Below are 14,951 nucleotides of genomic sequence, written 5' to 3'. Positions count from 1 at the left end.
TGCAGATGGCTGCAGTTGTGTTCTCTGCTAAACAGCTTTCTATGTTTTGCAGGATGAGTAATATAGAATGTTTGATAGACTGTTTGAGTTTGTAGACCCAATTAAACTAAACTAAATATGAGCTCAGGGGTCTTCACAGTTCTCTTTTATATGAATGGAAAGTATCGCTAATGCTAATGGAGTTAGCGTCCCCAGGCTTTTGCAAAAACCAAAAGAAATCAGCGATGATTACAACTTGGTTGGCATTATTTTAGAAGTGTTGTACCCAGAGGTAGACTTCCACATGCCTTTTTTTCAGATTTAAAAAGCTGAATAGACAGCAGCAATGTTGATTGATATCAGCCTTATCTGATGTGGCAGGTAAACAAATATCTCTGTGCGTCGACTCGTCAGCAAATGCTTTCATGTACACTGAAATTGTGGCAGTTGCCTCCAGTCAGATAAGATTATACAGTAACAAGTTATACTATTCTGTGTTCAATAAGGAGCTATTCGAGCAGAAATATGTACATCGTTTTAAATTCTAAATATTGTATGATTCAGAATGTAATTTTTTTCACATTTTATACATTTTTAATTATCAGAAAATTGGATATTTTAATATATTAAAAGCAAGAGATCTGTACTTTTACGTAAATGCTTGATGCTATGCGCTCTGTTTGTCACTGTCTGCTTGTCATATTATGTTGCAATACTTGTCATTCATACTGAGAATAGACTGACGCTACAGTATTCCAGGTCGTTATAAGGAATATACTTTATTATTTATGTTGTAATGTGCCATTCAAGTATGAACTTGCTGTTAGCTAAAAGGAGTGTAAGCACAACACAATTTGTGTCGCGCCTCTATTTTAACCTGTTCTGATGGCGATGTTGAAACTTTAGACGCCACTCTATTTTGAATAAACATGTTTAGTCATATGGCTGCTAGATGGGTTCATTATTTTGATTGTAAGTCTAGAGAGAAAAAAAAACAGCAAGAATATATTGCAGAACGATGGCATTTTTGAACCACAAAGGCATAGTTTTTAATATTTTGTCCGAACATGAATGACAATTTTAAAAAGGTTTCAAGAGTTCACACTTGGATAATGCTCGACTATGATAGCAGGTTTGGCATGCTGTCCCGGGAGAGAACCCTGAGCTCGGAGATAGATGAGCCCGAGGTTCCCGCCTGGTCAATGAGCATTAGGAGGGATACGAGATCAGGTGTTTCTCGAGTGCCCCCTTTTGCTATGTATGCATTAAGTGCTTGTGACTGTATTACGATTCACTTATGTACATGTTTTTAGACTGTGGGAGGAAACCGGAGGACCCGGAGAAAACCCACGCAAACACAGGGAGAACATGCAAACTCCACGCAGGGAGTGCCGACTGGCTCAATTAGATCTTGAACCTGTGGTCTTCTTACTGCGAGGCAGCAGTGCTAACCACTGAGCCACCGTGTTGCCCGATCATGAAAGAGGAGGAGGGAGAAGGGAAGGATGGGGGGGTTTCCAAAAAACGAAGATAAGGAATGAAGTTTAGGCAGGATATTTATAGTAGTTTTAGAATGATCTGATAGGCTAGCTAATGATTAGCAATGAGGATCAGCTGTAGTCAATCATATCACGTGCTCCTCTCGAAATTAGTTTGTGAAACTTCACTTCAAAACAAGGTTAAGTAAATGGAGTCCAATAAAAAATAATAATAATAATTAGGAACAACTTTTAGAAATAAAATAGATCAAAATAGAACATTTTTGGCTGACAATTCTAAATTCTTGTAACGGTTGTCATGTTTGGTTTGCTAATATTTGTGAAAGCGTGTTAAAAACACAGTTGACACATAATTAAGGATTTCAGCATAATCCTCATTGTTTGTTGAAATGATGAAGTGTTTTGGAGGATTGTGAATTCTTCATTTATCTCTCTAATGTTAATGGTTAGCTGTGGAAAATGTTGATGAGTCTTATTTTGCTGTAGTGAATGGATTTACTCAGTAATATTTAAGCTAGCTGGTTAGTCAGTCGTTGTAATGAATGATTCTCCATCATGTTTGTGCGTTGTTAAACTCTGCTGCTTTAGCAATTTTTGCTGTTAAACTATGCACATCAACTCGCTATCTGTAACCCTTTTTATTTTGGTACAGTAAAAATGCTGCTTAATCTTTAAACAATGTTCTTTCATTTATTAGTTCATTCATTCATTGTAATAGAGCGGTGAAGCGATGTTGTCAAAAACCTGGAAGAGTCATTTCCATTGTTTACCTCAGATTTCCTTCAGGAGTTATACAAAGACATTTTTTGTGTAATTTAACATACTGTATGGTAAACATAACTTGAAAACTTTTAGATTTGCTTAAAATGTGCATTATGCGCCGGTCACATGTTACAATACATTTCATTTGTTAAAGTCCCCCCAAAAAATCAAAACTAACCATATAATTTTGTTAGCTCACATTGATATTTGTGGTGAACAATTCATCTTAATGTAATAAGAACAAAATAGTTTGCCCTTCTAATCTTTCATTGAAATCTGAAAATGCATTTCCTGTTTTTTTTTTCAGTGAAATTGTCAGATTATGTATATTTTAGGAATTGGGCGTGGCTAACATACAGTTGAAGTCAGAATTATTAGCCCCCCTTAGATTTTTCTTCTTTTTAAAATATTTCCCAAATGATGTTTAACAGAGCAAGGAAATTTTCACAGTATGTCTGATATAATTTTTTTCTTCTGGAGAAAGTTTTATTTGTTTTATTTCGGCTAGGATAAAAGCAATTTTAAATTTTTTATGAACCATTTTAAGGTCAAAATTATTAGCCCCTTTAAGCAATTTTTTTTTATCGATAGTCTACAGAACAAACCATCATTATATAATAACTTGCCTAATTACCCTAACCTGCCTAGTTAACCTAATTAACCTAGTTAAGCCTTTAAATGTCACTTTAAGCTGTATAGAAGTGTCTTGAAAAATATCTAGTCAAATATTATTTACTGTCATCATGACAATAATAAAATAAATCAGTTATTAGAAATGAGTTATTAAAACTGTTATGTTTACAAATGTGCTGAAAAAAATATCTCCGTTAAACAGAAAATGGGGGGGAAAAATAATCAGGGGTGCTAATAATTCTGACTTCAACTGTATTTAACCATATAGCTCCAACTGTCAGTTTTTTTTTTTTTTTTAATATTTTTTAGGTGTTTTCACCTTTTATTGACAGGACAGTGGAGATTTACAGACAGGAAATTGTGGTGAGCAGAGATATGGGAAGGATCAGCAAAGGACTTCGAGCCGGGAATCGAACTCGGGTCGCTGCGAGCACCTGAGTGCTATATGTCGATGCACTAACCACTAGGCTATTGGCGCCGACCCAACTGTCAGTTTTGACAACAAACAGAAATGATGATGAGGAGGAGTCTGCTATGTTATAATATCTCTCCCCAAACACTTCCTGATCTTTTTGAATGAAATGCCTACTTTACTACATCCATTCAGCCCACAGTAGAAAAAAACAAGCCACACCCACTGTTTGCTCATTTAAAATTCTGTTTCTCTAGGAACTATGTGACAATAGGAAAAAATAAAACATTTATTAACATGAACTAAGAATGAACATTACATTTACTAATCATAGTCTAACATATAGTAATGCAATATTAAAATTCAAATGGAATGCTTTTTAATATTGGTTAATTAACTGTAATGCGTTTGTTAATGTGTTAACTAACACAATCAAATATGAATAAAAACAGTAATAAATGTATTTTTCATTGTTTGTTAACATTTGTAATACATTAGCTAATGCCACTATCGTAATGTTACCAGAACACTCATATTGAAAACATGTGTGTATTAGGCCTGTCACAATAAGTCATTTTTGTTTTGCAATATATTGTCATAGAAATTATTGTGATAAGTGATATTATTGTCATTTTAAGACCAATTTATGCCTGTTTATATAATTATTCCACAACAGGATTTACCTTGGCATAAACCCATTTAAGGCACAAAAACCACATGCCTTTAATGTTATTCATGAATCATAACTTTTCTGGAAGTGGACTGTGATTTGAGTTTACTTTGTCACCTCTTCAAAATCGATAGTAGTTTTCTGGGAAAATGCACCTTTTCTTCGTCTGTTAGTAAAAAAAAAGTTCCCTGATTCACTGACACCTCAAATGGAGATTAGATCAGATGACAGAAGATGTGTAATCTGCTCAAATTCTTAAGACATTAGTTTTTATGTAAACATGATGGACGATAAACAGTTGAAGTCAAAATTAATAGCTCCTCCCTTTGAATTTTTTTTCTCTTTTTTTAAAATATTTTCCAAATGATGTTTAACAGAGGAAGGAAATTTTCACGGTATGTCTGATAATATTTTTTCTTCTGGAGAAAGTCTTATTTGTTTTATTTCGGCTAGAATAAAATCAGTTTTTAAATTTTTAAGAACCATTTAAAGGTCAAAATTATTAGCCCCTCATATTTTTTTTCGATAGTCTACAAAACAAACCATTTTTATACAATAACTTGCCTAATAACCCTAACCTGCCTAGTTAACCTAGTTAAGCCTTTAAATGTCACTTTAAGCTGTATAGAAGTGTCTTGAAAAATATCGAGTAAAGTGTTATTTACTGTCATCATGACAAAAACAAATAAATTAGTAATTAACTTTTCTGTTTAGAAATGTATTAAAAAAATCCATTCTCTGTTGAACAGAAATGGGAAAAAAACAAACAGGGGGGCTAATAATTCTGACTTCAACTGTATATTGAGTGGGCGAAATTGATTGAGGTCATGCCCATGTATTGCACGATAAGTCGATCTATTGATTATTGTGACAGGTCTAGTGTGTATATGTAAATGTTTATACTAGTGGTGTAACGGATGTTTTTTTTTTGTCACGGATCGGACCATAAACGGGAGAAGACAAATGTAATTTGTTTTCCATTTATTAGAATAACAGCACTGAAAGAAACTTTTGGTTTTAACAAACAGAACTTAGAACCTGTAATTTTATAACAAATAAAAATAAATTGTAAAATATTTGATACTGTGAAAAATTCACTGTTACTACTACTGATGCTGATAACGCTAGCCTAAATGTATAAATCTAACAAAACTATGATTTGTACAACCCATATTTATTTTAAGTCTTGTTTTCAATGAATTATTCAGTTATTCACACATAAAACTTCATGTTTCATTGCTAGATGTAGCATTTTTTAAAGAATTATTCAGTGGCATATTTTGATGGCTGACTGTCGCCACCTATTGGTTAATGTAATTGCTGCCTACGACTTTCATTTCTATGCATCAAGTTAAATTATTTTAATCTTTACAGTAAACATCAGTGGTTTTATCTAAACTATAAACTGTTATCCCAGTACTTCTGTTATTTGTAACTTCATAACTAACTCTAAAGACTAAAGACTCAATCTCTTACTTGATTTTTGCATTTTCAGATTTGAATGCAGCGATTAGAAGGATTAATAAACATATGCAAATCACCATTATTTATAAATTATATTGCCTAGGTGTTAAGATCCCGATCTTTTAATGATTAATCATGCAGCTTACACTGAATGCATTAATGCAGGCTAAACAAGTAGTGACAGAAAACCCCTTTAATAACCTAAGAAACCCATCACATCCCGAAAAGCCTACCACAACTTTTTCTGTCATAATCGTATTTTACAGGATAGCCTAAACGCTTTCATACATGTGATTTGAATGATGTGAGAGGTGATCTCTCTGCAATCGTTACAAATTTAGGATTAATCTACAAGTAAAAAAATGTATTTAAAAAATTGAATAATCCGTAAGTCACGTGTGTTTCGATCCGTGGGCTGATTCGTGATTCGTTACACCCCTAGTTTATGCATATATGGATATATGTGAATGTATATTTCTACAAAGTATCAAGATAATAGCGTTTAGCCTACAACTCTATAGTTTTTTGTTGTAAAACAAAATGTTTGTCGAGTTTTGTTTACCACATTTATTATTTTCAGATTAAATTAAACATAAACCAGATAGAAAAATCTCGAAGGAACCGACTTATTTTCTTTTATTAAAGTTCTTGATGTTATATCAGCATCATTATTAGAGCAGAATATAGAATATCTCCCAGTTACTAAAAAAAAACAGGGTTGTGTTTCTCTGTTCTCTCAAAAAATTGTATTTGTTCAAAGTACTTATTTAAAATGAGCTGAAACAACACAATTTCTTTGGCACAACATAAATGTTTTATGTTCATTCACTTAAATTTGTAAAAACTAATAAGTTAATTCCTTCATCTTGTCCGAACACAAGTCAACTGTGTGAAAACCAGCATTTTTTTTTACAGTGTACAACAAAAAAATGGTTATTTGTCCCACAATCCCACTTTATTTCCTCAGAAGTGTTGTAATAAATCCTGTATTGGCTCACAACGTTGTTTTGAAAAGCCTAGTCGGTTTACTGTTTGTCTCAGGAATGCTACTCTGAAAAGGTCGGCCTGTTGCAATCCTGTCAGTGGGTGTGCCTCAAATTGAAGGTGAAATGGTTGCCAGTTGAGGGAGGCTTTCTCATACAATGTGGGCGTGTACGTCAGAGAGTTAGCCGCTGAGGATGTGCCGTGTCTCAGAAAACGTGCGAAGTGTAAGAGGAAGCATGATGTCAGTCGCAGCCTTGGTAACACAGTGTAGGTGTCTGCGAATCCACCTACTAATATGGCAAGGATCCGCCTCCCAGCCTGTCAGGGGCAAAGCAACGCTGGCCGTCTGTAGTAGCCAATAACCCTCTCCTCCCCCCTTCTGTCCCTACGAAAGCTCCCCCTTAATCCCGGGCCTTTTGATAGGCTGCGGTAACCAGGGCAACGGTCTTGTATGCGTGTCAGCTGATGTGTGTCCAAAGTGCCCGCAGTGCACAGAAGGGGAAGAAAACAATTTGTCTTTGTTGGAGTGTCTGCCCCATCAAAGGTCGTTATAAACCGCTGATACGGACCGATCTTGTCCAATTGCGTCCAAAGTCCTTACCTAGAAAATATGTGTTTGAGTGCATGAAATTCTTTTGTTTTATGATTTTCGGGGGCTCAGCCTATCAAACCTGTATATAAAATCTGCTCTCTCAGTTTGCCAGGTCTTATGTTTCCTCATTGATGGCAGGAAGTTTGACGGACATGATGGCAGATTTTTAAATAACTGACACCACGCACTGTAAAATAAGGCCCGAGACATACACAATAACAGTTTTCAAGGTACACTCCGGTTTTTGTCAAGGTTTTAAAACCGCCAAAATTTTCCACTATACAGTTCCTAAGGTATAAGTAAAATTTATTATTTACGTTTTTTAAGACGACATTATCTCCAGCAGACAAAATTTCCAATGACGCCATTTTAAATTAATTTATTTATATCTGTGTTTTTGAAACTAATGAAGATCGCAGAAGTTAAAGATTCATTTTAATAATTTAGCCTGACACGTTCACTGCTCCAAAATATTTTAAATGTTTCTTAAATAAAATATATTGTGTCTAAAGGGTAAAAAGTTTAGTTTTTTTTATCCAAACATTTAACAAATAATATATATTAAAGCAGTAATCACAATACCGTGAAACCATGATACTTTTATCCAAGGTTATCATACCGTCAGAATCTTATACCGTCCCATGCCTACCTAATACACTGCATTGAACATGTACACATGGACATCACCTGTATAATGTATAACTGCAGGTTAACTATGTTTGAATATAATAATGTTAACTGTTAAAAGCTATTATTTACTAGATGATTAAAGTTAAGGTAGCTAATAATATTAACATTTCTGATATTGATTGTTATATAATATGTGCATCTTTTGTAAAGCTGCTTTGAAACAAGAATTATTGTAAAAAAAAAAATTTTTTTTAAAGTATGGAGCTAATAATATGCCAAAACAAGCTGAATTTAAATTGTGTTCATTTGAATTATTGACCATTGTAATTTAATAAATTAAATTTTATATGTACAGTTTTTATACGCAGTTAAAATTTGTTTTGAATTAGATTATTATTTTTTTTTTTTGAATTTCATTATTTGAATATTGAATTTCTGAAATGTAAGACAACTGAATTTTTCAAGGCTGAAATTTTTATAGACGTATTTTAAAAAAAATTTGTGCCCTGCTCTTCCCTGTTGATCAGCTCTGGCCTACTTTCTGCTGAATCTGAATTTCACGATCTGAATTTCTGGTTTTGAATTTTAGGATATTGAATTTGACGTTCTGAATTTCTTCACCTTGAAAATTGGAAACTGTATTTTTATAAACTGGATATCTGCAGTCTAGGAATTCTGAACACAAAGAATCTGAAGTTTGAAAATACGTTTATAAAAAAATTCTGCCTTGAAAAATTCTGTTGTCTTACATTTCAGATGTTCAATATCCAAATTAAGAAATTCAAATTCAAATTAAGAAATTCAAATGCAAAACAAGTTTTAACGGCATATAAAAACTCAGATTTGTTCAATTACAATTGCCAATAATTCAAGTTAACACAAATTCAGATTGTTTTGGCATATTATTAGTATAGTATACAAATGAACTTGAATTAAACTGATTCTACAGTAAAATACTGTACAATTTAAGGCAGTCGGTTTCAGTGAATAAAATTAGTTCACTTGAGTATTAATTCAGATCATGTTTTTCTTTTATAGCAGAGGTGCCCAAACATTTTCTTATAATAGGTCAAAACCAACTTTAATTGAGGGCTGCGGGTCGAAGTTAAATGTACCAAAATGTATTACATTAAATTTGCTAATTTATGTGTGTATTACTTTAAAATAACCAGAAAACATTGTTTTGAAACATATTAAATAATGATGCTATTTTTTTGACATTTTATAATTAACTTATTATAGTAAAAACATAAACGATTCCATTTGTAACACAATGGAGCTCAATGCACTAGTCGAGCTGCTCCTGCCTTTGCTTTGATTTGCTCACCGATGTCTTGTGCATTGTCCTCTATCTGTCAAGTGACAGTATTTACATTTTAAAAGACTGATTAATTTACACATTTAAATGAAACATTTCGTTTCAGGTGGCTTTTTGGAGCTCCTCAATTAAACAAAGAAACAAAAATTTAGGCATTCACCCCAACCAACTCCCCATCATTCTCCCTCAATTTTCAGATGGTATGGCGGGCCAAACCAAAGGTTAACATGGACCAACTTTGGCCCAACATTGGGCACCACTGTTTTATAGCAACATATCGTAAAATGGCAGTCACGGTACAGCACTGTAAAATAACAGTACATTACTGGCAACTGCGGCTGCCAGTATTTTTTTTACTGTGTGGGTTTGTGTGTACATTGGTTTTTGGGGTATGACGATCCTGTTGTCGGTTGGACATTAAAAAGCAATAAAGCAATATTTTAAAATATCACATTTTATTGTTATTATAATTTTTTGTCATCACTTTCTCTCTCTCTCTCTTTCTTTCTCTCTTTCAGTGGGTAAAATACGTTTTAAACGCGTCACATAATTTTTCCTGGTAATTACGCTTGTCTAAAGTTTGAGGTCAGTAGGATTTTTAAAAGTATAAAAAAATAAGCTTTTCCTGCTCACCAAGGCTGCATTTATATAAAAACAGTATAAATTGTAATGAAATGAAATGTTATTGCAAAAGTAGTTTATCATTCAATTGAATAATTTATTCCAGGGATTTTAATGATGGATTTTCAGCTTCATTACTCCAGTCTTCAGAGTCACATGATCCTTCAGAAATCACTCTAATGTAAATTATTATCATTGCGCTTCTTCTTCTTCTTATTATTATTATTGGTAATAGTAATAAAAGCAATAATGACTGGAGTAATAACGGCATACAATAAGAAAGCAGTTATTGAAAATGTTAATAAATATTTAACATTTAAAAAAAATTACATTTTAATAAAGGCCACCTTGATGAACAGAATAATGATAAACAGAATAAACAGAATAACTTTTCACCAGTAGTGTATATTTCTAAAGGAGCTGCTGACATTAAATTATGCTAGATTTTGATCTAATTCAAACACATAAATAAACCAAAAAATGTTTTTCTAGAAATTATGTTGTGTGTAAAAACATTGGAATGATACAAGGAGAAAGTACTACTGATTATTGATTTAATACTTTGTATAAATGGCTTTTTAGGGAATGACAGCTTCAAGTCTTGTATGGAGAATGGATTTACTCAGGCGCTCAGGTTTTTCCCAAACTCCCAGAGTCATCAAATCTTGATAGTTCTATGGGTTTTGTCTATGAACTCTGATCTTTAGTTCTTATTTTCTATTGAGTTCAAGTCAGGTGATTGGCTGGGCTAATCCAGCAGCTTTATTTTCTTTTTCTGAAACCAATTAAGACTTTCACTGGCTGTGTTTGGGATCAATGATTGTATCTGAAATTGCCCCCATATACCTTTCAATTGTGCACTATTTGAGTGAGCAGCCATTTCTAGTGGTGTCCGAGGACATGGTGAACATTATAAAGTGCACTCATCAATCCCACAATGTGCCGCAATAACGAGTGTACAACCCAGGGGTCACCAATCTCGTTCCTGGGGGGCCGGTGTCCCTGCAGGGTTTAGCTACTACTTGCCTCAACACACCTGCCTGGGTGTATCAAGTATACCCATTAAGATCTTGATTAGCTCATTCAGGTGTGTTTGATTAGGGTTGGAGCTAAAATCTGCAGGACACCGGCCCTCCAGGAACAAGTTTGGTGACCCCTGGTACAACCCATGTACACTCCACAACTAGAAAATGCCCACGATGCACTGAGAGTTCTCACATCAAATTAATTTTTGCACCTGGCCACAAGATGGCGTGCATCCAGTCTAAGTTTCAAAGTATTATGTTATTAAATTAAATTGTAGATTTCTATACATGATAGAAGTCTCGTCTGTAGGGAATAGTGTGTGTGTGTACTGGTTTAGGTGGTTTACAAGGACATTTTTGTTGTATAATATAATGTAATGCATGTGTGTTTATATAGCGCATTTATTGAGGATGGCCATACACCCAAAGCGCTTCACAATCATGGGGGGGTCTCTCCACACCACCACCAGTGTGCAGCATAGTGCAGCCATTGGTGGAGTGGAGAGACAGTGATAGAGCTAATTTGGTGGATAGGGATGATTGGGAGGTCATGATGGGTAAGGGCATTGGGTAAGGGAAATTTAGCAAAGACACCTGGGTTACACCCCCATTCTTTACGAGAAGTGCCATGGGATTTTGAATGACCCCAGAGAGTCAGGACCTCGGTTTAACGTCTCATCCGAAAGACATTGGAATGGCAGAGTTGTACTCAGGGGCGTAGTAAGTGGGGGCAAAAGAGTAACAGAGTGCATAGGGGCCTGGCAATTCAGGGATATCAACCCCCTCACCTCCACACATACCCAGCCAACCAAATACACCCCCCCCCCCCCCCCCCCTTACTTAAGTGATTGCTATTTTCCTCCACCAACCTGTCCCACTCATCAATTACAAGATCGCTAATGTCAACTGTCCCCCACGCTCTACACTTATGAGATTGCTACCAACCCCAGCCATCTTCACTTTTTCTCTCGGGGGGCCTTCATAAAATATTTGTGCATAATGCCCGAAATTGCTGGTCACTGCTTGTGGTTTACAAGGACATACCTAATGTCCCTGTAAATTAAAAAGCTTCAGAATCATACTTATCGCGCTTAATGTCTTTTGACATTGACATTTTGCCACAGGTTTCCTGTGAGGGTTAGGTAAGGGCAAGGCAAGGCCATATAATAAGTGTTTTTTACTGTAAAAAATATGTTACGCCTATGGAAAGTCCCTATAAACCACTGTAACTCACTGGTCCTACTGCACCCAAACCAGTCTGTTGCTCAACAAGGAGACTAAAGACTATGGCCTCCAGCATCACTAGAGCACCTTTAGAGGTCAGAGGAGTGAGCTTTACCTGCATTTTACTTCGCTGGCTGGCCTCCGTTACACTTTGCACCCCCCCCCAAAGACCTTGCCATCTGTCACTAGAGTACCTTTTAAGGTCAGAGGAGTGAGGTTTACCTGCATAACACTTCACTAACTGGCCTCCGTTACACCACCAATACGTACATGTGTGTAAATGTCATAGCAAAATAATTCAGCTGATGTCATTGACAGACCTTTGCCTTTAAAAAAAATGGTAGAAATAATTTCTCGATTTCATTATATTGCAAACCGATGGGTTCAAATATTCCTTTCCAGATATCAGATATTGGCAACAAATAATATAATAATAAATAATAATATATTATATAATATATTATATTATTAGTAATAATATAATAATAAATACCCCCCCCCCCCACAACCGTAAATATAATTTCCTCAATTTTTTGTGCTCTTACCGCAGTCAGAATTCATACATCTGTTTTGTTTTGTGCTCTGTAAATTGTCATGTTCCCATTGAAACCTTTTGTTTCTATTTTATTATGACAGATCCTGTTTTGCACTCTGAACACTCACAAAATTGATATGGAAAAGCTGCTGGGAGGGCAGATAGGACTGGAGGACTTCATCTTCGCTCACATAAAAGGGATCAAAAAGGAGATGGACGTGTACAAATCGGAGGAGGCTCTTGGGCTCACAATCACAGACAATGGAGCTGGATATGCCTTCATTAAGGTACTGCAGATTCACAAAGAAGCTGAAGCATGGTGTTGTTTGGGATCTCACCTTTACTTTAGCAGTTCATTTCGTTCTTCAGTGTAGAGCATAATGCATAGTACTAACACTGCTTTTGTAGACGGTGATGATTTGCATGCTTTTGAAAGTAAACAAATCCAGTGGCTGAAGAGTATTTCGTGACTTGTGTACATTTAAAACAGTGTGTATGCGTTTTTTTCTGATGCGGTGCTTCAGGTTGACGGAAGTCAATAAATTAGTGTCATTTAGAAGGGTGCCACCACCATGTGATAAAAGATTTCATAACACTGAACTCTGGATTTGTCTGGAAGGCACTTCTTTTAGCTAGTTGCCAAGGAAGCATTTTTCATTTGCATTATTAACTTGATATAGCAAAATAATAAAAAATACATAATAAAACTAAATAGATTTATTTTTAAAATGTGCGCATATTCACAGGGTGCATTGACTCAATATGTTCTCTGATATCTACATAGTATGCACAGTTGAAGTCAGAATTATTATCACAGCTGTTTATTTTTTCCCCAATTTCTGTTTAACAGAGAGAAGATTTTTTTCAACACATTTCTAAACATAATAGTTTTAATAACTCATCTCTAATAACTGATTTATTTTATCTTTGCCATGATGACAGTACATAATATTTTACTAGATATTTTTCAAGACACTTTTATACAGCTTAAAGTGACATTTAAAAGCTTTACTAGGTTAATTAGGTTAACTAGGCAGGTTAGGGTAATTAGGCAAGTTATAGTATAATGATGGTTTGTTCTGTAGACTTTCGAAAAAAAAATATAGCTTAAAGGGGCTAATAATTTTGACCTTAAAATGGTTTTAAAAAAAAATTAAAAACTGTTTTTATTCTAGCAAAAATAACACAAATAAGTCTTTCGCCAGAAGAAATAATATTACCAGACATACTGTGAAAATTTCCTTGCTCTGTTAAACATCATTTTGAAAAAAAAAAAAAATAATAATAATATATATATATATATATATATATATATATATATATATATATATATATATATATATATATATATATATATATTATCCAGAGATAGTTTTATATTCTTATGGAAAGCAAATGACATTTGTCTCCTCCTTTTTTGCTGATCCGAAAAATGGTCCGATCCGTGACTCAAAAACTGTAGTGTGATCCAAACCATGAGATTTGTGATCCGTTATACAGCATGTAAATTTAATAATGCTAAAGAGGTTTAATATGTATTAGTTAGATTATAAACCTTACCATTTCATTGGAGTGCAGTAAGTGCACTATTCTGTGCTTCTGAATGGCTGTATTTAAATTTCTGTCGTGTTTTGTCTGGTGCAAACAGCCAAATTGCTTATCACTGCAAATGTAGTCATGAAGTGTGCTGTTAGAACAAGCAATTACATTGTAACCTGCTCAGCTAATGTTTACATTCGTAATATTTATATTGTTTGCTAATTAATAACCACCTCATGTGGAACTTTCAATCTGCATCTCATTTCGCAGTCTGTTACTTTCCACCAGAGATCGCATTTCGGTCACAGACGCATACTTTGAAAGCCTTCCTGACTTGAATGAGTGAAATATAATGTTTTCCACCAAGGCAACATGAGGTGCTGAAATATAATTGGCTAAACTGGTATTGAGCAGGCTAATTGACCAAAAGAAAGACAGACGTTTCTGCACATTTTCAAAGCAGAATATCTGACTTTAGCATCGTTTTTCAGACAAACAAGTATGTTCACTTAGCATGTTTCCTAAATATCTGCAAACAAATGGTATTTTTATGCTTTAGAAGAGTCAAAAACTCACATACAGCACATTTAAAGGGGAGAATAGCTTCACGTTAGGAGCGACTTTAGCGAGTGAGCTATCTGGAGGCAACTAACTGATTTTTGTGTTGTGAATAAAGGACAGGCTAAAGTTTAATTTAGATCTGACCAAAAAGACCCACAGGTAAGGATTTAGAGTTGTATTTTTTGTGGCAAATTCACAAAGTACATGTTAAATGAACAGTTTAAACGTACATTATGCCTCTTGTGGGGTGCTGAATAAATTTGTAATCCGTATATCCAGCATTCTGCATTCTGACGAGCTGTGAACAGAAGAAACTCATGGCTGCTTGTTTCACAGACAGCTCATTTACTCTTCCGGCCTCTCCTATTTTCAAAATGAGAGTTAATTATTACATTTAGATACATTTAGTTAAACTTAAAAATAAGGAACGCAATTATCATTGTTTGTAATATCACAAAGAAACGCTGTGGCCAATCAAATGCAGCCTGTGGATATTGCATATT

At 34.6% G+C, this 14,951-nt stretch overlaps 1 protein-coding gene across 1 annotated transcript in view; it reads left to right on the top strand.

Annotated features, from left to right (window-relative positions):
• The window catches only part of gipc2 (GIPC PDZ domain containing family, member 2), a 30,950-nt gene that overhangs the window by 7,070 nt on the left and 8,929 nt on the right, over positions 1-14,951 (top strand). The window contains exon 2 of the mRNA XM_056471746.1: positions 12,450-12,635. Within this exon, the coding sequence (XP_056327721.1) occupies positions 12,450-12,635 (186 nt within the window). The remainder of the gene's footprint in view (positions 1-12,449; positions 12,636-14,951) is intronic.

The sequence above is a fragment of the Danio aesculapii genome, chromosome 2 (assembly GCF_903798145.1).
Source record: "Danio aesculapii chromosome 2, fDanAes4.1, whole genome shotgun sequence".
Lineage (NCBI taxonomy): Eukaryota > Metazoa > Chordata > Actinopteri > Cypriniformes > Danionidae > Danio > Danio aesculapii.
Note: the sequence above shows the minus strand (reverse complement) of the source record. Positions and strands in the feature narration are given on the sequence as shown.